The following is a 24,129-nucleotide window of genomic DNA, read 5'->3' as shown; positions in this document are numbered from 1 at the left end:
AGAGCTTGACATAAGGCTTGAACTCACAAAACCACGAGATCATGACCTGAGCTGAAAGCAAGAGTCAGACACTTAAGTCACTGAGCCACCCAGGTGCCCCTAAATTCCCAGTCTTAAGCTGGGAGTTACTTTGAACAAGTCAGTGGCATGGAAATTGGGTGGTAGGATGATTATAGTCATTTTTGGGATCCTGATTCAAACTACCTACCTATAAAATGGCATTTTTTTAGATATCAGGGGAAATGTGGACTGGATAATCAGATATTATAAAATTATCTTATTCTGGGAAATATGATAATGATATTATTATGATTAGCTAATATTAGATCCTTACACTTTCAAAGGAGACATATGTAAATATTTAGAAGTGACACAATGGAATTTACTACCAAAAAAAAAGGAGCAATTATGTCAAAATGTTGATAGCTTTATTTACTTTTTATTTTTTTAATGTTTATTTATTTTTGAGAAAGAGACAGAGTGCAAGCAAGGGAGGGACAGAGAGAGAGAGACACAGAATCTGGAGCAGACTCCAGGCTCTCAGCCATCAGCACAGAGCCCAATGCGCGGCTCAAACCCACAAATCATGAGATCATGACCTGAGCCGAAATCGGATGGTGTACCAACCGAGCCACCCAGGCACCCCAAAATGTTGATAACTTTAAATCGAGGGAGGAGTCATTATATTATCCTCTCTATGTATGTCTGTTATTTAACATGACATACATTTGTTATTTATGTTTAAAATTTTTTATAGAAAGAAAGAGGAAAAAAAGGAAAAGAATAAACCAACCAGTTACCTTTTCCCAGTCAACTCAACTTGGCCTTTCTTATTGAAGAAGAACTTGGAATCATTATATCCCCATCCATTCCATTTCATAACTTCTTGCCTAATAATAATTTAAAAAAATACATAAATTAGACTACATTAAATATCTCAAAACTGAATAGTATATCATTGATATTAACTTTCACAATCATTTAAAAGACCTGATCCCACTAACAGTGTATCAGTTTAAACAGAATGAATATGCATCAAAATGTCCATGTATTAATTAATATTTCAAATATAGAATCATTCTGATGAGCAGCACCTGCTTCACAAAGGGCAACAACTAAATTTAATGAATTCAAAGGAAAAAGAAGGAACAAAGGAGAAAAATATAATTAGAGTACAAATATGCTTCATGTTGTACATGTTATTAGTTTACATAATAGGACAGTCTAAAAAATTCTGTAATTAAAATAAAACTCACTTGAATAGGAAACAAATTTTTGCATATATTAGAAAAATCACAATTATTAATCTGCTATGATGAAAAGATCAATTTACAGAATAAGTTCACTAATAATGGCACAACTAGTAGTAGACACTTAATTAAAAAGTATATAAAAAAATCTGAGATGCGTTTACAAACATTCTAAATCCTTCAATTTCCATGTAACCACCAATCTCTACCTTGACCTACATATTAACGTAACAGTTAATGACTATACCAGTTTTTAGTATTCCAAAACAATATGGTATTTTGAATTTCACTGTCTTAAAAAGCATTTTCATCCAAATCAATAATTGATTCAATTCTGAACATTACATAAGATCTGGACCTGTGCAGAACACAATAAGCAACCACACTGAAGTACTGAAGTACTCTGTCAGCATTTATTATTAATGCTGCGTTTTAGAATGGTGCCCTAGTATATCTGGGTTACTGAAATAAACTGATAACAAATCTTATTGCAAATTCAATTATGCAGTCTATGCTGAAGAAAACAAAACTCTTCTCTACACAGAAATTATTTGCTGCATTAAAATTTCAAAATAGGGGTGCCTGGGTGGTGGCTCAGTCAGTTAAGCATCTGACTTCAGCTCAGGCCATGATCTCATGGTTCGTGGGTTTGAGTCCCACGTCGGGCTCTGTGCTGACAGCTCAGAGCCTGGAGCTCAGATTTTGCTTCAGATTTTGTGTCTCCCTCTCTCTCTGCCCTTCCCTCACTCGCACTGTCTTTTCCTCTCTCTCAAAAATAAATATAAACATAAAATAAATAAATAAACATTAAAATTTTTTTTAATTAAAAAAAATAAAATTTCAAACTACATCACAAGAAAAAACCTGTAAATATGTGTGGTGATGGATGTTAACCAGACTTACTGTGGTGATAATTTCACAGTATATACAGATTTTGAGTCATTATGTGGTATACCTGAAATTAATTACATGTCAATTATATCTCAGTTTTTTTTAATGTCAAAATAAACAAAGATTTACTCATTAAAAAGCATTTTAATTCTCTATAATTCCCAAGGAAGAAGAAAATGACAACTGACAAGCAAATTTTTTATTACAATCATAATTCTTCATCCAATTCAAAGGCTTTTCACACAAGTAGAACACCAACATAACAAAACTGAACCAAGTAAAGGTCATACATAAGATTAAGAAAATTAGAGACCAGGCATAATCTTGTTAAAACTAAAGTTGCTGGGGCGCCTGGGTGGCGCAGTTGGTTAGGCGTCCGACTTCAGCCAGGTCACGATCTCGCGGTCCGTGAGTTCGAGCCCCGCATCAGGCTCTGGGCTGATGGCTCAGAGCCTGGAGCCTGTTTCCGATTCTGTGTCTCCCTCTCTCTCTGCCCCTCCCCCGTTCATGCTCTGTCTCTCTCTGTCCCAAAAATGAATAAACGTTGAAAAAAAAAATAAAAAAAAATAAAAAATAAAAAAAAAAAACTAAAGTTGCTATCAATAAAAATTATAGTCCCTATATAAAAACAAACTATTCAAAAATATCTCAAGAGTATCAATCCAGAGACTGGATTTGTAGATGAGCCTGTTATGAACTGTTGCCCAATATTTTCTTCTAATTTCACATTCCTCATTGTAGAGGGAGGTTATGGAAGAAAGCTTTGGAAAAATCTCTACAGAAAAACCTCATGGCTAATATCACCACTAACATACCCATTTTCTTAAGATTACATTTTCTAAAAACTGAATAAGATATCATCTGTCTACTTTTTTCATAATTCTCTTCACTTTTATGAAATATAATTCACTTAATATTTTATTATATTTCCATAATAATTTACATGAAGATGATATATATGTACATTTTAATTAACATCTTTAATGTTTTTTTGTAATTTTTGTAAACATTTATTTATTATTGAGAGACAGAGAGACACAGAGCGTGAGCAAGGGAGGGGTAGAGAGAGGGGGAGAACAGAATCTGAAGTAGGCTCCAGGCTCTGAGCTGTCAGCACAGAGCCCAACGCGGGGCTCGAACTCACAAACTGCGAGATCATGACCTGAGCCGAAGTCAGCGGCCTAACCAACTGAGCCACCCAGGTACCCAAGTAATATCTTTAATGTTTTATAATATGTGCATAAATTTTCATTTCTGAAATGCATTTTAATACTGAATTTAAACATTTGTCATGAAGGCTGTATTCTATAAAACAACAGTTTGGTATTACACAAAATAAATGCAAACATACCAATATAGTTCTTTTGCTTTGGTATTACAATCAGTAGGCACTGGGAAATTATTTCAGTACAGATGTTAAATTTGGCATGTTTACATAACTTAACAATGAGAATCCTTTGCCTTAAAATTATGTGTAGAATTTTAAACAATTATTCCCATATGGCCTCAAAGTAAAAAGCAAAACCTGACTACATGTGTTCACTCTTGGCACTGCACAAGAAAAATGAATCAAGGGAAGCAGGAAATATCTGCTGCTGTGCACTCAAAAATGAAAAGATTTACATTCTGAAGAATCACTGGCCTTAAATTTTCAGTTGGGTAATATCCCAAAGAATTCCCAAGTTTTCAACTATAGGCTAAAGCTACTTTTTTCTCTCTTTTCGTCTCAATTAGAAAATTCTGCCCATGATATGGGCTTACCATATTTATAACAACTTTTAGAGCCATCCCAGAAGTTGAAATGTAAGCATTTGGAATCCATTTGTACCCCCCACACTCCCAAAACAGTGTTATGTTGCTTAAAATAGTATATATTTAAAATCTAGGTTACCCCAAAATCAATCTTCTGATATCTTCAAGTACCCCATGTGTTAAATAAAAAAGTAGGTGAATTTCCCGGGCTTCTGGTTTTAAACTTTGGTACACAGGTATCCCTTCAAATTACTAATATATTCTATGACAGTTAAACACAACTATGTGATTACATTAAACTTTCAAAATAACTTCTTATACAGAAAATATAATGAGTAACTTGAAGGGCATTATAGCATTAACATTTTAAAAAAGTTAAAAGTAAAACCTCACACAATCACAGAATTCTAAAACTAAAAGAAAAAGATCCTGAGAAATCACCTAGTTCAATTGCTCATTTTTCAAATGAAGAAACTTGTGCCCAGAGAAGCTCTCATGATTACACAGCTAAGCTAGTTGTAAGCATCAGAAAGGGAACCCCCAGTCTTGTGACTCTTCCTCTTTAGAAAGGTAATGTCTTAAACCCACCAAATCATGCCCTCAAGTAACCAAAATGATTTAAAGGAACCCTTTTTCCTTGACATCAATATTTTTCAAAGCACTATTACCTGTTATTATTATAGCCATTCTTCTGCACTTGATCTTAAGGGAAACATTTGAAAATCAAGGACTATGGTGACGTCAGGAACCCCAGTGCCCTCACTTCCTTTATGTATAGTATATGAATTCTGGCATTCAGAATAATGATCCCAAAACCATGGCAAGCACTAAAATGAGGAATGATCAAAGAAATATCAACATTCCATAAGATTCAAATAAAAAGATTCAATTTTCTACTGACCCCAAAGATCAATTAACCAGACTGATCCCTCAGACTTTCCAATTCTTAGAGCTAACTTTACACTAAATTTAAGGTCTTCAAAATATAAGACCCTTCCATCTGCCAAGAAAAAAGATAAGTCCGTTTGATTTTGTTACACGAAAAAAATAAAACAAACGTTTTAACCATTTACATATCTGACCACAGTACCAAATGGTGAAGAAGCACTTTGTTTTAGCTGGCATAACAAAAGAAAATGGAGACATAATGTAGCATCATGTATACACAAGGTGGCAGTATTCTCCCATGATATATATATTATTTCCCAGTGCTGTGGTTTGCACAATTTTTAGCTGAAGTATTTAGATTTAGCACTATTATTATGAAAACCAGAGATCTTTTCTTAAATTGGGAGATGTTCACTTAAGTCTCTATATACACATAGATTACTACTCCTTTAATACTAATAAATTTCAAGCATCCTGATATAAATGCATGATTTCTACCACTGCTATTTCTAATTATACTTTTCACTAGAAAAAAAGGAAAAGGAAAACATGCTTTAACCTAATTTTATTTTGGCTCAGCAGTAAAAAACTCAGTTAAGTGATAACTAAAAAAAGAATTTTTCCATGTAATTCCAATAATCAAAATTCTAATAAAAGATAGTTTATTAGTATAAACTAATAGAACTAATAAAAGATATATTATTAGTATAAAATAATAGAACTATTACTTAGTTCTGATGAAAATCAAATTTTTATCTATCATTTCTAATTCAAACAATGAGAAAAAGGTACTATGATCTCAGAGCTTTTAGAAAATAAAAACTGAAGTATGAAACTTAAGCCTCGATGCTGGATTTCTAACAAACCATGCTCAGCATCAGATAAATTCAAATTAATCCCACATGTAGTACAAAATGTAGAAGTTAAACATTAAAAAAACTTTCAGGATTTTTTGTACTAATTAAAAATCCTTACTATCAGGTTGTGTGCTTAATTACCTTAGGACCAAGATAACCTAAAGGAAATCATGAAAGTGAAGTAAATAAAGAGTTGAGATACCAAGAACTGATCAACAAATATATCCCTAAAAAGATCTTTTACAAAAATATCCCTACAAATGAAATAATAATCCTAACTTCTTTTATTAAAAAAAAAAATGAAGCTAAGTTACCATTAGAAATATAAAGGCCTAATGAGGGAGAAAAACTATGGAACACGAATTCTAAATTTAATTTAAAATATACATGTTTTAAAATAAATTTAAATATCATGTCTATTCTATAATTCCTACAAAATTATTTCTAAAAATTCAATAGCAAAACTATGTAAAACCATTTACAATACTTACTGCCTCAATCTAACAGTGCAACTAATTCTCTTTTGTTAATCTAAGTAACTTAGTTATAAGTATAATAATTTATGTATACTATAAGAGAAAGCCCCTTTACAAAAAAGAATAAAAAAAAATTTTTTTTTTTAAAAGACATAGAAGGGCCACCTGGGTGGCTCAGATGATTAACCTTTGATTTTGTCCCAGATCATGCTTTCCAGGGTTCGTGAGTTCAAGCCCCACATTGGGCTCTGGACTTAGAATGTGGAGCCTGCTTGGGCTTCTCTTTCTCTCTTTCTCTCTTTCTCTCTCTCTCTCTCTCTCCTGCGCCCCCCGTCTCTCACAGAATAAACTTAAAACAATTTTTTAAAGGTATGGATAAATTATCGTCACTTAACACTGCTACAAATCTCATGACTCCAAGACTATTAAAACATTTGACTTAGAAAATAGATGTCATCAGGCTTCGATAGCTTGATACAATCAAACATCTGAATCACAGAATACTTCCTTTTGCCCTGATATAAAACTCACCAACCAACTCTTCTGATTATATTTTATTTTCTACCAAGAAAAAGTGGCCAACTGAACCAAATAAACCAAATAAATTACCAGGTTTGATAATTTTGCTTTTTCACCATGAATTAGTCTATTGGCATTCTAATTAACTTTGGTCACTAATGAAGATAGTTTACACAAGACAGACCACCTGAATATGATTGACTCTGGTATCCTGACAAGATTACGTTTCTGGACAGTTCAACAATATCCCTTACCTCTAGACAGTATACCTTCTCCTTGCAAAACATGGACATGATTCTGTGACACTTTAAACTTCAACATGAATTTCAATCTTCCTTCCACATCCTCATTATAAGTTTTAAATCTCTAGTGGCCATAATAAAAATTTGGTCCTTGCACGTGATAAATTATTAATCAACTTTCTAATTTCTTCCAATGTGATAGTGTAAAATGGACTAAATATAAGATTTATGACAGAGAACACTGTTAGCAAGAACATGGAGAAGGAAACCCAAATGCATTACTGATAAACTACTCCATGGATCAATCGTGTGCTAAGTTTTCATAGGTAATGCCATTTCTATGACCCAGCTATACAACTCCTGGGTTTATACTCAGGAGGAATTCACAGACAGTTCCATAAGGGAATAGCTTTGATATATTCTCTGGAGCATTATTTGTAAGAGTAGCTAGAGGCATCACTAAAGGAATGGATAAGTGTTAAGTAAATTCTGTGAAAGAACATGCAGCAACCAAAAGCAATAAGGAAGATAGATACATATACAGAAACATAGAAAGGTTAAACAGCAGAGAACACAAAAGGAGAAAACAGGTAAAAGATCTACAACATACTATTTTTTTAGTTCATGGCATTTGTCTATGAACAAAAGAGGCCTCTCTTTTCTTTTCCTCCATCTCTGATTTCTAATCCTATCTGCCCCCTTCCATGGGCATCCATAAATGTTCTCGAGTATATGTGTATGTGTTTTGTAAAATATGCAGTGTTACTTTGTGTATGTATTCTTAATTTGATTAAATAGTGTTATGCTACTTTATTAGCATTTTATTAATAGTATTATACTATTATGCAAATACCATGGACTAAAAAGGTATGATTACCGCAACTCTGTATCTGAAGCAAATATGTTGCTCAGCCCTTGAATCTCAGTGCAGTTTCTCTTCAAGAAAACAATTCTTTCTTTCACATATACATAGATATTCCATGATGGTTTATTATAAAACCCACTGTTGGATTTCTTAGCAATCCCCACAATTTTTTTTTAAATAATAGAATTCCATTCAGAATGAATCAGCTTCAAATATTCAGCAAACAAAATATGTATTTAACTTGCTACAGTCAACTCTTTAGAGTTCACAAAAAAGTGGTACTTCTCAGAAGAAACTTTTCAAAACCTGAATTCAAAGGTCAAAAATTGTGTCCCCAAGGTTGAAATCCTATTACATTTGCTATGAATCAATGAATGGAAGAAAAAGGAATGTATAAGTATGGGGGAGAGGGGCAGGAACCTTATAGACAGAGACACAAAGAAGCAGGGAAAGAAGGGAGGCCTGGGGCAAATAAGGCAAAGCCAGTCTTACACCTTGACAGAATAATCTGGCACTCACTACTCACTGAGGCTCCTGGGATGACTTCCCTTACGCCCCAATCTTTCTTCACACACACCAAATTCTAACTGGAAATTCATTATTGTTTGAAAAATCTCTTTAAAAAAGAAATTCCAAGTATTTCATGCTAGGGCAGTTATGTTATATAAGCACATACTCCCAAAAGCCTGGTACCTGCCATTCCGAAGGCCTAGAAAGACACAACTATCCTGTCTTTTACCTTCATGTCTTAGTCTATGTAACAAGTACAAAAGTACTAATTAGTATCAGGGAGTTGTCTTGGCAAAAGACAAAGAACAAGGATGTACACTTCCCTTGACCACGTGAGCTCCCTGATCTATACTTTAAATTATTCCCTCTACTGTCCGCTTGAAATCTAATCAATATGGCGATTTAGGCAGAGAATTCCAGACTGTCTACCACCAGCTGGAAAATGCCAATTCACTTTTATTGTTTTCCTCCCTGTTTGCTAGTAATTGGAATAGGAATTGTATCACAATCATGTTGAATTGACCAATCTGTAAGTGACCAAAGACCATTTCTGGTACAGTCTTACATTTCTGCAAACAACAAAGAAACATGAATATCTCCAAAAGTCTGTATGCCATTTTTCAACAGAAACCAAGCTTCTGAGTTTCCTTTTCCAGCTGTCTTCCAGGGTACAACCCAATAATCTTGACAAGACTCTAAAAAAGCCAAGACTAAAATCCATATCTGCTTGATATAGAGTATTCTTGTAACAAATGTTTTCTGTTTGTTTTTTGACTTAATACAATAGTAAGCAGCAGCCCCTTCTACTTTAAATGAACAGGTTGTTGGAGTTTTCACCTTTGCTTCTGAAAAAGCCACAGGAAAAAAATGAACCCCACAAAGTTCGGAGGGAGAAAAAATATATATATTAAAATCAAGGCCCAATCACAATTACAATTGAAATTCCCAATCGTCTTGGGAGTATAAACATCACCTTGGGAATTCATGTTAAAAGCAGAGTCCTGGATGTCACTCTAGACCTAGCCAATGATTAGAATCTTTGAGAGTGAGGCCTTAGAATCTAAACCTTTTAAACAAGCCCAGCCAGAAAATTGTGGGGCAGGTCATCCACAGACTCTAATTGTGCAAGCACTGCCTTGAGGCACGAGGTCAAGTTGACAGCAGAAGCCTCATCTGTTGAATAGCCACAAAGAGATACAAAGCATTAATGTAAATGGTTTATAAAGTTGCTCTCACCCAAACTCTATGAAAATTAGAAGGGACTGGAACTGCAGGGAAAGGGCGATAACTTTAAATTCACTGCACGATAGGACAGGATGGACCAGTGTGGAGTTCTGTGACAAAACAAGGCAGCAAGAGGGCAAAGTGAGAAATGTGGAAGACAGGGGAAAGAGGGTAACAGGAAATGGAGATTCGTTTTCCATGAGAGCAGAGGTAGACAGGTGCGTACCCAATTTTACAAAGGATTATCCAATAAGGGCGAATGAAGGCTATATAGAAATAATACTTTCTGATCCAAAATGTAGAAAGTCAATCTGTTATGGAAATGTTCCTAGTTTATACATGTTAAAAGGGTAACAAAACTAAAAAGGCGATGGTTTATCGAATAATTTATCTCTAGCACAATTATGTTTATTCAAATTTCAATACATGTGTTCACCAACGCCACACACCAAGTAGAACTGAAGAAGGCGTGCAAATGCCAAGTGGCAAAATGGTGACTATTGTGTACAAGATACTGACAATCAGCGCACCCTGCAGTACAAGCAATTGCTAATTCTCTTCATTCTTTGCATTCTTCCTTTCCTCCCTAACACATAAGGTGGTATTAATTAGAAACCTGTTCTCAATATTAAAATGTCATGGCTGTCATTGAGGACCTCCAACTTCTTATGCTTTCACCTTCAGACACTATTTCAGCACTGGATTTTCCTTATGCTTTCTATACAGTATACTGCAATAGAATATACTGTATAATACTATAAAGCTAAGGATTTTACAATCATTACTTCATTTCCTTTTCACGTCAATGTTTGTGAGATTGATGATGTAGGTGTTATTATTCCTATTTAAAACATACAAAAGCTTAGAAAAACAGTAGCTTGTCCAAACAGTACATGACACAACTAGGATTTAAATCTTGTTCTTCTGGCTTCAACACTCCTTAACTACTAAGCTATGATTTTAATACACTTGCTGATTGCCACACGTGGAATAAGAAGTATTACAAGAACTCAGAGAATATAGTGTTCATCTCTAGCTGAGAGAAGAAGGCTTCATTCTAGTTGCTTTGGAAGATGACAGAAATTCAATAATCAAGCAGAGGCAGAAAAGCACAAGGACTTTCCCATGCTAATAGCCCAAATTGGCTGAAGCATAGAACATATGCAAGAAAGTCATGGAGAACAGCAGAGATGTCAAATTATAGGGATTAAGCCTTATTTCATCAAAATAGTATTTTCTATGTACCATGCTGTCACCAAAAGTAAAAAATCTAACAGTATCTGGGGCGCCTGGGTGGCTCAGTCAGTGGAGCGTCCGACTTCAGCTCAGGTCACGATCTCACGGTCCGCGAGTTGGAGCCCCGCGTCGGGCTCTGGGCTGATGGCTCAGAGCCTGGAGCCTGCTTCCGATTCTGTGTCTCCCTCTCTCTCTCTGCCCCTCCCCCGTTCATGCTGTGTCTCTTTCTGTCTCAAAAATAAATAAACACTAAAAAAAAAAAAATTTGTTAAAAAAAAAAAATCTAACAGTATCTGCTTTAAAGTTGTGCTGCTCTCCAGTGTGGATGAAATTCTAATTCTTTAACATAGCATACAATGTCCTTTACAATCTGGCTCCAAACTACATTTTCACCTTCCTTAACAACTACTCTTCCAGCCACACTAAAAGTTATCACAATTCCTTATACACACCATGACCTTTTATGTCTGCCTGTCTTTGCATATATACATATATCCCTTGTCTGAAATGCCTTTCTCTCTCTAGAAAACTACTATTTATCCATCAAGAACCACTCCAAAAGTTACTCTTCCTATAAAGCCTTCCTATCTTCCTCAGAAAGAATTTATGGTTCCTTCTGCACACACTGACCGTAGCATTTACTATGTCATACCTTCTATATATCTATCTATGTATCTCTACTGAACTGTCAATCAGTTTTGCAGTGTCAGAATGTAGCACAGCACTAGCAGGCAGCATGCACTCACACTTTCTCTGAACAAAGATTGGTCTGGTAATGGAATGGAGAATCATTTGAAGGGGAAAAAATAAAGGAAGACCAGAACAGATGTGAGACAATTTGAAGATTTCATCTAGGGGCGCCTGGGTGGCTCAGTCTGCTAAGTGTCCAACTCTTGATTTTGGCTCAGGGCATGATCTCTCGGTCCGTGAGCTCTGCATTGATAGTGTGGAGACTGCCTGAGATTCTCTCTCTCCCTGCCCCTCCCCCCTGACTTGCACACATGCACACACGCTCTCTCTCAAAATAAACATTAAAAAATATATATTTCATCTATGTTGGCATCTATGGGAGAAAAACAAAAGTGTCTTGACAATCACAAGTAATAGAATCTACCTGATCTGGGGGCGCCTGGGTGGCTCAGTTGGTTGGGCATCCAAGTTCAGCTCAGGTCATGATCTCGCAGTTCGTGAGTTTGAGCCCCGCATCGGGCTCTGTGCTGACGGCTCAGAACCTGGAGCCTGCTTCGGATTCTGTGTCTCCCTCTCTCTCTGCCCCTCCCCTGCTCATTCTCTCTCTCTGTCTCTCAAAAATAAATAAACATTAAAAAAATTTTTTTTAGAATCTATCTGCTCTGTCAACAGCGTGGATGAGGGAGAGGGAATGGAGTTCAGCAAGGCCTTATGACTGAGACATTGGGCTTGTGTATTTCAATAACAGTAGAAGTAAACAGAAATAATGGAGTAGTAGGATTGAGGGCTAAAATAACAGCCTTATACATGTATACTAGATTGGAGAATTCAGCAAGATAGTCAGAGAGAAATGTGCAATAATTTAAAATGTGAAAATGGAAGTTGACAGAGTTAGAAATATTAACTTAGAAGTTCCCCCAATAGTGGTAAAAGCTAATACAGTCTGAGTGGATGAAGTTATTAAGGAAGAAAATGTTTAAAAAAAAAAGGACTAAAAATTAACCTTAAGAATTTGTAAATATAGGAAGCAGAAGGAAGAAAAGTCAGCAAAATCATGGCCAGTAGGGTGGGAAGAAAACCAAGATAGTATGACATGGGAGCTAAGGAAAGAAATATTAGGTACCAGGTATTGGGAACTGGTCAAGAAAATGACTTAAGGATTTTATACCTAGATTATTGATGGCTTTTAAAACAACTGTTTCACAAGAGTGTTATAGGCTGAAAACAATTTCAGTAAGTTATTTGAGTGTGTTTTTAAGAAGCAGGCAAAGTCAACAAAGAAAAAAAACTGATGAGGTTCTGGAAAAAATGGCTAAGTAGGAGGATCCTGAGTTCACCTAGTCCCATGGACACACTGAGATAACAGCTACCAAAAGTGCAACTAACTCTGAAAATCACCCAAAGACTGGCAGAACAGACTTTCCACTGTTAATTGTAAAGAGAAGGCCACATCAAAAAGGGTAGGACAGGCAGAGATGTAATTGGGAACCAAACTCTGCTCCCCATCCCCACTCCTTCTCCTCGACCCTTCATCCTCTCCACCATCCCCACCAACCCATGTCTCCACAGACTAACCACAAACAGGAGGGACATCACAAGCACAGAGAAGTGGAAGGATCAGACCACACCTGGCCCTAAAGAGACAAATCCTGTAACATTTGGCTTTGAAAACCAGTGGGACTTAATTTAGGAAGTTTTTGCAATCAGCAGGGCTTAACTCCAGGTACTTTAAAAATAACTGGGTTTAGCTATAGGAGACACCCAGAGGGAGATTAAAAAATAGTCCCCACCCTTAAAGAGACAGCATAACAAATAACCCAACAAGATACAACAATAGAAGCAGCAGCCTGAAAAGCACCTGGCATATACTGAAGGAGGTTTATTTGCTAATCTCCGAAGTGCACTGGAAAGACAGGGATACTTAGGAGAATTCTCTAAGAACAAAAATGCTGGCAGGCACCATTTCTCTCCCCCTGCGCAAACCTAGATAGCCAGACACTTGCAGGAACCGGCATGAACACTCTCCATCTATCCTGTTAGCACTGGACACCGTGTAAATGTTCTCCTTCAGATCCACCCTACCCAACCGGACCCAGTTGGCAGGTGTCACTTCAAAGCACTCCTCCCCTAAGTCTTCGTACAAGCAACCCCAACAGGGACCAGTGTTACTCCAAAGCGACTCCTACCCTGGGAAGAGGGGAAGATAATCACATACATGTGTGCCTGCAGTCCTAGCAGCAAACTTTATAGCTGGCAGTGCAGAGAATGTGCCCTCCCAATTAGTCCTGGACTAGGAGCAGGCATTTGGTCTGACAGCCCACCCTGTGCACAAATGAAAGCTTCTCAAGAGAGAATACAGGGAAAACACCCTGCAGGTCAGTATGACTGCAGCCCCAGCAGATGGGCTGAGGACAGGCATCTGGTTTGACTGTAGACATTACCCACCACAAGCCTACAGTGGCCCCAGACTGGCCCCTGAGCAGCACAGGGGCCGAACGCTGCCCAGTGCACCCACAACAGGCAAAGTGGACCACTGCAGCCAACTGAACTGAAGGTAAATGTGGATCAGTCACAAAAGGGCACGCACAACCCACACAGGAGACACCTGAAGTGTCTGGTTCTGATGAACAAGGGGCATTCAGCTGCAGGGCACCACAGGACCTCTTCTTCATAAGCCTTATGAAGGCTCAATATCAGGAGACATAGGCTCAATATCAGGAGACATAGCTGACTTGCCTAATACACAGAAACAAACACAGAGAATTAGATAAAATGAGGGGACAGAAGAATATGTCCCAAATGAAAGAACAGGACAAAACTGCAACAAAAGAGCTAAATGAAATGTAGATAAATTATATGCCTGAAAAAAAAAATTCAAAGTAACAGTCATAAAGATACTCACTGGATTCAAGAAAAGAGTCAGTGAGACCTTCAACAAAGATAGATAGATAGATAGATAGATAGATAAAAAGAGATTAAGAACTGAGTAACTGAAATTAAAAATATACCAAGAGAGTGTATTCTGGCTGGTTCAGGCAGTGGAACTGTGACTTCTGATCTCAGGATTGGGAGTTTGAGCCCCAAATTGGGTATAGGGATTACTTAAAAATTAAAAAAAAAAAAATCTTAGGGGTACCTGGGTGGCTCAGTCGATTAAGTATCCAACTCTTGGTTTTAGTTCAGGTCATGATCTCGTGGTTTTGCGAGTTTGAGCCCCACAGTGGGCTCTGACTGACAGTGCAGAGCCTGCTTGGGATTCTCTCTCTCCCTCTCTCTCTGCCCCTCCCCCACTCATGCTGCCTATCTCTCTCAAAATAAATAAACATAAAAATGATAATAATAAATAAATAAATTGATTTTAAAAATACACTAAAGGGAATCAACAGCAGATTAGAGCAGGCAGAAGAACAAATCAGCATTCTGGGAGACAGGGTAATGGAAAGCCACTAAGTGGAATAACAAAAGAATAGCAAAAACTGAGAATAAGTTAAGGGAACTCAGCAACATCATCACATGTAATAACCTTTCCCGTATAGGGACCCCAGAAGGAGAAGAGAGAAAGAGAAAGGGGAAAAAAACGTATTTGAGAAAATAATAGCTGAAAACTTCCCTAATCTATGGAAGGAAACAAACATCCAGATCCAGGAAGCACAGAGGATCCTTAACAAGATGAACCCAAGGAGGTCCACACATAATTAAATTGGCAAAAAAGTAATGATAAAGAGGGAATCTTAAAAGCAGCAAAAGAAAAGTTACATATAAGGGAAACCCCTAAGGCTATGAGCTGATTTTTCAGCAGCAACTTAGTAGGCCAGAAGGGAAGGGCATGGTGTATTCAAAGTACTGAAAGGAAAAAACCTGCAACCAAGAATACCCTACCCAACAAGATTATCATTCAGAATAGGAGAGATAAAGAACTTCCCAGACAGACAAAAGTTAAAGGAGCTCATCACCATTAAACCAGCCTTACAAGAAATGTTAAAGGCAATTCTTTGAGTGGAAAAAAAAATGGCCATAATGAGTAGTAAGAATTATAAACGGAAAAAAATTCACAGGCCAATGATAACATACAATAAAAGTAGATTAGGGGCGCCTGGGTGGCGCAGTCGGTTAAGCGTCTGACTTCAGCCAGGTCACGATCTTGCGGTCCGTGAGTTCGAGCCCCGCGTCGGGCTCTGGGCTGATGGCTCAGAGCCTGGAGCCTGCTTCCGATTCTGTGTCTCCCTCTCTCTCTGCCCCTCCCCCGTTCATGCTCTGTCTCTCTCTGTCCCAAAAATAAATAAACGTTGGAAAAAAAAAAAAAAATTAAAAAAAAAAAAAAAAAAAAAAAAAGTAGATTAGTAATTTATAAAATCACTATGGAGGTTAAGCAGTTAAGTCAATTATAGCTACATAAATCCACCAAGGACTTCACAAAATAGTAGGATGTATAGCATCATATAAGTAAAATGTGCGGGGCGGGGGGGGGGGAGTAGTAAAATTTACTGCTTTTAGAATGGGTTCAAACTTAAACGACCATTAACTTAACACAGACTGCTACACACATAAGATGTTATATGTAAACCTAAATAGTAACCACAAATCAAAAACCTTTAATACATACACAAAAAGTAAAGAAAAAGGAATTCAAACATAACTAAAAGAAAGCTATCAAAACACAAGAGAAGAGAGTAAAAAAAGAAAGGAACAGATGGACTTTAAGCTGTATTACAAAGCTGTAATCATCAAGACAGTATGATACTGGCACAAAAACAGACACTCAGATTAATGGAACAGAATAGAGAACCCAGAAATGGACACACAAACATATGGCCAAATAATCTTTGACAAAGCAGGAAAGACCATCCAATGGAATAAAGACAGTCTCTTCAGCATGTGGTGCTGGGAAAACTGGACAGCAACATGCAGAAGAATGAACCTGGACCACTTTCTTACACCATACACAACACTAAACTCAAAGTGGATGAAAGACCTAAATGTAAGACAGAAAAGCATCAAAATCCTCGAGGAGAAAGCAAGCAAAAACCTCTATGACCTTGGCCACAGCAACTTCTTACTCAACACGTCTCCAGAGGCAAGGGAAACCAAGCAAAAATGAACTATTGGGACCTCATCAAAATAAAAAGCTTCTGCACAGAGAAGGAAACAATCACCAAAACTAAAAGGCAACCAACAGAATGGGAGAAGGTACTTGCAAATGACGTATCAGATAAAGGGCTAGTATCCAAAATCTATAAAGAACTTATCAAACTCAACACTGAAAAAACAAATCATCCAGTGAAAAAATGGGCAAAAGACACGAATAGACACTTCTCCAAAGAAGACATCCAGATGGCCAACCGACACATGGAAAAAATGCTCAATATCACTCATCAACAGGGAAATACAAATCAAAACGACAATGAGATACTACCTCACACCTGTCAGAATGGCTAACATTAACAACTCAGACAACAACAGATGTTGGTGAAGATACACACAAAGAGGATCTCTTTTGCACTGCTGGTGGAAATGCAAACTGGTGCAGCCACTCTGGAAAACAGTATGAAGGTTCCTCAAAAAATTAAAAATAGAACTACCCTACGACCCAGCAATTGCACTACCAGGTATTTATCCAAGGGATACAGGAATGCTGTTTCGAAGGGGCACATGCACTCCAATGTTTAGAGCAGCACTATCAACAATAGCTAAAGCATGGAAAAGAGCCCAAATGTCCATCGATGGATGAATGGATAAAGAAAACATGGTATATATATACAATGGAGTATTACTCAGCAATCAAAAAGCATAAAATCTTGCCATTTGCAACTACACAGATGGAACTAGAGGGTATTATGCTAAGCGAAATTAGTCAGTCAAAGAAAGACAAATATCATATGACTTCACTCATATGAGTACTTTAAGACATGGAACAGATGAACACAAGAGAAGGGAAGCAAAAATAATATAAAAATAGGGAGGAGGACAAAACATAAAAGACGCTTAAATATGGAGAACAAAAAGAGGGTTACTGGAGGGGTTGTGGGAGACAGGATGGGTTAAATGGGTAAGGGGCATTAAGGAATCTACTCCTGAAATCACTGTTGCACTATATGCTAACTAATTGGATATAAATTTTTTAAAGAAAAGGAAAGAAGGAAGGAAGGAAGGAAGGAAGGAAGGAAGGAAGGAAGGAAGGAAGGAAAGAAAGAAAGAAAGAAAGAAAGAAAGAAAGAAAGAAAGAAAGAAAGAAAGACTACCAAAACAACCATAAAACAAGTAATAAAATGGCAATAAGTACATACTTATCAATAATTACTTTAAATGTAGGGGAACCTGAATGGCTCAGTCAGTTAAATGTCTGACTCTTGATTTCAGCTCAGGTCATAATCTCCTAGTCATGAGATTGAGCCCCACTTTGGGCTCTGCACTGGGCATGGAGCCTGCTTGAGATTCTCTCTCTTCCTCTTCCTCTGCCCTTCCCCAACTTGCGCATGTGCATGATCTCTCTCTCTCTCTCTCTCAAAAAAAAAAAAAAAAAAAAAAAAAAAAATTGCTTTAAATGTAAATGGACTAAATGCTCCAATCAAAAGACACAGGGTTAAGTATGCTGTAGTTTTTTAAATTATAAAAAAGCAAGACATAGGGTGTTAAATGGATAAAAAAGCAAGATCCAACTATATGCTACCTACAGGAGACTTACTTCAGACCTAAACGCACATGCAGATCAAAAGTGAAGGGATGGAAAAAACATTCAGCATACAAATGGAAGCAGATGAAAGCTGGGTAGCAATATTTATATCAGACAAAATAGACTTTAAAATAAAGCCTGTAATTGAGGTGTCTGGGTGGTTCAGTTGGTTAAGTGTCTGACTCTATCTCAGCTCAGGTCTTGATCTCAGGATTGTGAGTTCAAGCCCTGTGTTCATCCCAGTGTGGAGACTACTTAAAATTTTAAATAAGTAAAATAAATAAATAGATAAATAAATAAACAAACAAAGACTGTAAAAAGAGACAAAGGATACTACATAACAAGAGAACAATCCAACAAAGGGATATAACAATTACATATATCTATGCACCTAATATGCTAGCACCTAAGTACATAAAGCAACTATCAACAGACACAGATACAAAGGAAGAAACTGACAGTAATAAGATAATAGTAGAGGACTTTAACACCCACTTACATTAAGGGATAGATCATCCAAACAGAAAACCAAGGAAATGTTTTAAATGACATCTTAGACCTAACAGATATATTCAGAACAGTCCATTCAAAAATAGCGGAATGTACATGAAACATTCTTCAGAACATATCACATTAGGCCACAAAACAAGTCTCAATTTTTTTAATGTTTATTTTTTTTATTTTGAGAGAGAGCAAGTGAGCAAGCAGGTGGGGAAGGGGCAGAGAGACAGGGAGAGAGAGAATCCCAAGCAGGTTCTGTGCTGTCAGTGCAGAGCCTGATGCAGGGCTTGAATTTATGAAACATGAGATCATGACCTGAGCCAAAATCAAAAGTCAGATGCTTAACTGAATGAGCCGCCCAAGTGCCACTCAATAAATTTTAAAAGACTGAAAGCATATAATGCATTTTCATACCACAATGGTATGAAACTAGAAATCAATCACAAGAAAAATATGGAAAGAACACAAATACATGGAGGCTAAATTCACATGCTACTAAACAATGAATGGGTCAACTAAGAAATCAAATCAAATCAACTAAGAAGTCAAAGAGGAAATTAAAAAATACATAGAGACAAATGAAAATGAAAACAGAACAGTCCCAAGTATTTGGGATACAGCAAAAGCTGTTTTTAAGAGGGAATATTAGAGGAGCACCTGGATGGTTCAGTTGGTTAAGCATCCAACTTCAGCTAAGGTCATGTTCTTGCAGTTCACGAGTTCAAGTCCCACGTTGGGTTCTATGCTGACAGCTCTGAGCCTGGAGCCTGCTTCAGATTCTGTGCCTCCTCTCTCTGGCCCTCACCTGCTCATGCTCATGCTCATGCTCTGTCTCTCTCTCTCTCAAAAATAAATAAAAAACATTAACAAAAATTTTAAAAAAAGAGGGAAGATTACAGCATTACAGGCCTACCTCAAGAAAGAAACAAGAAAAACCTTGGGGCACCTGGATAGTTCAGAGTTCAAGCCCTGCATCATGCTCTGTGCTGACAGCTCAGAGCCTGGAGCCTGCTCCAGATTCTGTGTCTCCCTCTCTCTCTGCCCCTCCTCTACTCATTCATATTCATTTTCTCTCTCTCTCTCAAAAAGAAATATTAAAAAATGTTTTAAAAAAACAACAAGAGGGGCGCCTGGGTGGCGCAGTCGGTTAAGCGTCCGACTTCAGCCAGGTCACGATCTCGCGGTCTGTGAGTTCGAGCCCCGCGTCGGGCTCTGGGCTGATGGCTCAGAGCCTGGAGCCTGTTTCCGATTCTGTGTCTCCCTCTCTCTCTGCCCCTCCCCCGTTCATGCTCTGTCTCTCTCTGTCCCAAAAATAAATAAACGTGGAAAAAAAAAAAAAAAAAAACCCATAAAAAAACAACAAGAAAAATCTCAAATAAACAGGCTACACTTACACCTAAAGGAGCTAGAAAAAAGAACAAAGCCCAAAGCCAGTAGAAAAAAAGAAATAATAACGATAAAGGCAGAAATAAATGAAACATAGATTTTAAACGCAATAAAATAGATCAATGAAACCAGGAGCTGTTTCTCTGAAAAAAGAAACAAAATTGATAAATCTTTAGCCGGACTCATTAAGAGAGAGAGAGAGAGAGAGAGAGAGAGAGAGAATGCACATGTGCTCAAATAAAACCAGAACTGAAGAAGAAATAACAACCAACACCACAGAAATACAAGGGATTATAAAAGAATATTATCAAAAATTATATGTCAACAAATTGAACAACCTAGAAGATATGAATAAAGTCCCAGAAATATATAACCTTCCAATACTGCATTAGAAAGAAGAAAATTTGAACAGAATGATCACCAGCAATGAAATGGAATCAGTTATCAAAAAACTTCCAACAAACAAAAGTCTAAAACCAGGTGGCTTCACAGGTGAATTCTACCAAAAATTTAAAGAAAAGGTAATATGTATTCTTCTCAAACTATTCCAAAAAATAGAAGAAAAAAAGAAAGAAACATTCCAAATGACACATTACCCTAAAACCAGATAAAGACACTACAAAAAACAAAACAAAACAAAAAAAAGAAAAAAACCCAGCCAATATCTCTGATGAATACAGATGCAAAAATACTCAACAAAAATATTATCAAATCAAATCCAACAATACATTTAAAAAATCATTCACCCTGATCAAGTGGGATTTATTCCAGGGATACAGGGGTGGTCCAATATTTGCAAATCAATCAACATGATACATCACATTAACAAGAGAAAGAATAAAAATCGTATGATCATCTCAATAGATGCAAATAAAAGTATCTGACAAATTACAACATCCAGTCATGATAAAAGCTCTCAATAAAGCAAGTTTAGAGGAAACATACCTCAACATTATAAAGGCCATATATGAAAAACCCACAACTAACATCATCCTCATGGGGAAAAATTGAGAGCTTTTCCTTTAAGATCAGGAAAAAGACAAGGATATCCATGTCCACTCTTACCATTTTTTTTATTCTACATAGTACTAGAAGCCCTAGCCACAGCAATCAGACAACAAAGAGAAATAAAAGGCATCCACATTGGTAAGGAAGAAGTGAAACTTCCACTGTTTGCAGATGACCTGATAATATATATAGAAAACACTCAAGGAGCACCTGGGTGGCTCATTTGGTTAAGTGGCCGACTCTTGATTTCAGCTCAGGTCATGATCTCTGGTTCATGGGTTTGAGCTCTGCATGCAGCTCTGCACTGACAGTGCAGAGCCTGCTTGGGATTCTCTGGCTCCCTTTCTCTCTGCCTCTCCCCTATTCATTCGTTCTCTCTCTTATTCTCTCTCTCTCTCAAAAATAAAAAAATAATAACATTAAAAAAAAACACTCAAGATTCCACCAAAATAAATGAATTCAGTCAAGTCACAGAATACAAAAACAAAACAACAACAAAAAACTTGCAATTCTACACTATAGACTAATAACGAAGTAACAAAAAGAAAAATTAAGAAAACAATCCTATTTATAATTGCACTAAAAACAATAAAATACCTAGGAATAAACTTAACTAAGGAAGTGAAAGACCTGTACTCCTAAAACTATAAAACACTGATGGAAAAAAAATTAAAGATGACACAAACAAATGGAAAGATATTCCATGTTCATGGATTGGAAGACCCAATATTTATTTATTTTTTTTACATTTATTCATTATTGAGAGATAGAGAGAGACAGAGCATGAGCATGGGAGGGGCAGAGGGAGGGGGAGACATGGAATCTGAAGCCGGCTCCAGGCTCTGAGAAGTCAGCACAGAGCCTGACGTGGGGCTCAAACCCATGAGCAGTGAGATCATGACCTGAGCCGAAGTTGGACGCCTAACTGACTGAGCCACCCAGGTGCCCCAAAAGACCCAATATTTTTTAAATGTCCATACTACCCAAAGCAGCCTACAGATTCAATACAATCTCTATCAAAATACCAACATTTTCCTCTTTTTTAAAAAAATTTTAATGTTTATTTATTTTTGAGAGAGAGACAGAGCACAAGTTGGGGAGGGGCAAAAAGAGAGGGAGACACAGAATCTGAAGCAGGTTCCAGGCTCAGGGCTTGAACTCACAAACCGTGAGATCATGACCAGAGCCGAAGTCAGATGCTTAACCAGCTGAACCACTTGCCCCAAAATACCAACATTTTTCAAAGAACTAGAACAAATAATACTAAAACTTGTATGGAACCACAAAGACCCTGAATAGCCAAAGCAATATGAAGAAAGAAGAACAAAGCTGGAGGTATAACAATCCCAGATTACAAGATATACTACAAAGCTGTAGTAATCAAAACACTATGGTACTGGCACAAAAAGAGACATACAGATCAACAGAATAGAGAGCCCAGAAATAAATCCATGCATATATGGTTAATTAATCTATGACAAAAGGGCAAGAATATACAGTGAAGAAAAGACAGTCTCTTCAACAAATGGTGCTAGGAAAACTGAACAGCTACATGTGAAAGAATGAATCTGGACCACTTTCTTACACCATACACAAAAATAAACTCAAAATGGATTAAAGACCTAAAATTCTGACCTGAAACCATAAAACTTCTAGAAGAAAACATAGGCAGTAATCTCTTTGTCATTGGCTATAGAATCATTTTTGTAGATACGTATCCTCAGGCAAAGGAAAAAAAAGCAAAATTAAACTATTGTGACTACATCAAAGTAAAAAGCTTTTGCACAGCAAAGGAAACTATCAACAAAACAAAATGGCATCTACTGAAGATATTTGCAAATAAGATATCCAATAATAATATCCAAAATATATAAAGAACTTATACAATTCAACATCAACCCACCGCCCCAAATAATCCAATTAAAAAATGGCCAGTGTACCTGAATAAGTATTTTTTCAAAGACATACAGATGGCAAACAGACATGAAAACATGCTCATCATCACGAATCATCAGGGAAATGCAAATCAAAACCACAATGAGATATCACCTTACACCTGTCAGAATAACTAAAATCAAAATACCAAGAATTAATCAATTAATACCAAGAATAATCAGTGTTGGCAAGGATGTAGCAGAAAAGGAACCTTCGAGCACTGTTGGTGGGAATGCAAATTGGTGCAGCACACACTTTGAAAAACAGTTATGGAGAGTCTTCAAAAATTTTTAAATAGAATTTCCATACGATCCAGTAATTCTACTACTGTGTATTAACCTAAAGAAACAAAAACACTAATTCTAAAAGATATATGCACCCCTGTTTACTTAAGTATTATTTACAATAGCCAAGATATGGAAGTAACCCAAGTGTCCATCGACAGATAAATGGATAAAGAAGATGTGGTATATTATTACAATGGAATATTACTCAGTCATAAAAAAGAATGAGATCTTGCTATTTGCAACAACATGGATGGACCTAGAAGGTAAAATGCTAAGTGAAATAAACCAGAGAAAGACAAATACCATATGATTTCACTCATGTGTGGAATTTAAGAAGTAAAATGAACAAACAAAAGAAAAAGGAGACAAACAAACAAAAACAGACTCTTAAATACAAAGGACAAACTGGTAGTTCCCAGAGGGGAGGTGGGCAGAGGCATGGATAAAATAAAGGGGCTTAAGCTTATATTTATCTTTCAACGTTTATTTATTTTGGGGACAGAGAGAGACAGAGCATGAACGGGGGAGGGGCAGAGAGGGAGGGAGACCAGAACCGGAAACAGGCTCCAGGCTCTGAGCCATCAGCCCAGAGCCTGACGCGGGGCTCGAACTCACGGAAGGCGAGATCGTGACCTGGCTGAAGTCGGACACTTAACCGACTGCGCCACCCAGGCGCCCCAAGCTTATATTTATCTTGATGAGCACTGAATAACGTACAGAATTGAATCATTATATTGTACACCTGAAACTAATATAACACTGTGCTAATTATACTTTAATTTTAAAAATATTCATCAACTAGGAAAAGGAAAAAAAAAACTGATGACACAAGGGGAAAGCAAAAGGATAACTCATGGAGTAAGATTCTGGGGAAGGAAGCATCAAAAAAGATAGATGATCTGGCTGTGACATTTTTCAAAGCATGATAACCAGAGTTAGTTC

At 36.9% G+C, this 24,129-nt stretch overlaps 1 protein-coding gene across 2 annotated transcripts in view; it reads right to left on the bottom strand.

Annotated features, from left to right (window-relative positions):
• Positions 1–24,129, bottom strand: part of AGPS (alkylglycerone phosphate synthase) — a 144,519-nt gene that overhangs the window by 108,345 nt on the left and 12,045 nt on the right. For both annotated transcript variants that reach the window (XM_045480298.1, XM_045480299.1), the window contains exon 2: positions 801–890. In XM_045480298.1, the coding sequence (XP_045336254.1) occupies positions 801–890 (90 nt within the window). The remainder of the gene's footprint in view (positions 1–800; positions 891–24,129) is intronic.

This window comes from Leopardus geoffroyi, chromosome C1 (assembly GCF_018350155.1).
Source record: "Leopardus geoffroyi isolate Oge1 chromosome C1, O.geoffroyi_Oge1_pat1.0, whole genome shotgun sequence".
Classification (NCBI taxonomy): Eukaryota; Metazoa; Chordata; class Mammalia; order Carnivora; family Felidae; genus Leopardus; species Leopardus geoffroyi.
Note: the sequence above shows the minus strand (reverse complement) of the source record. Positions and strands in the feature narration are given on the sequence as shown.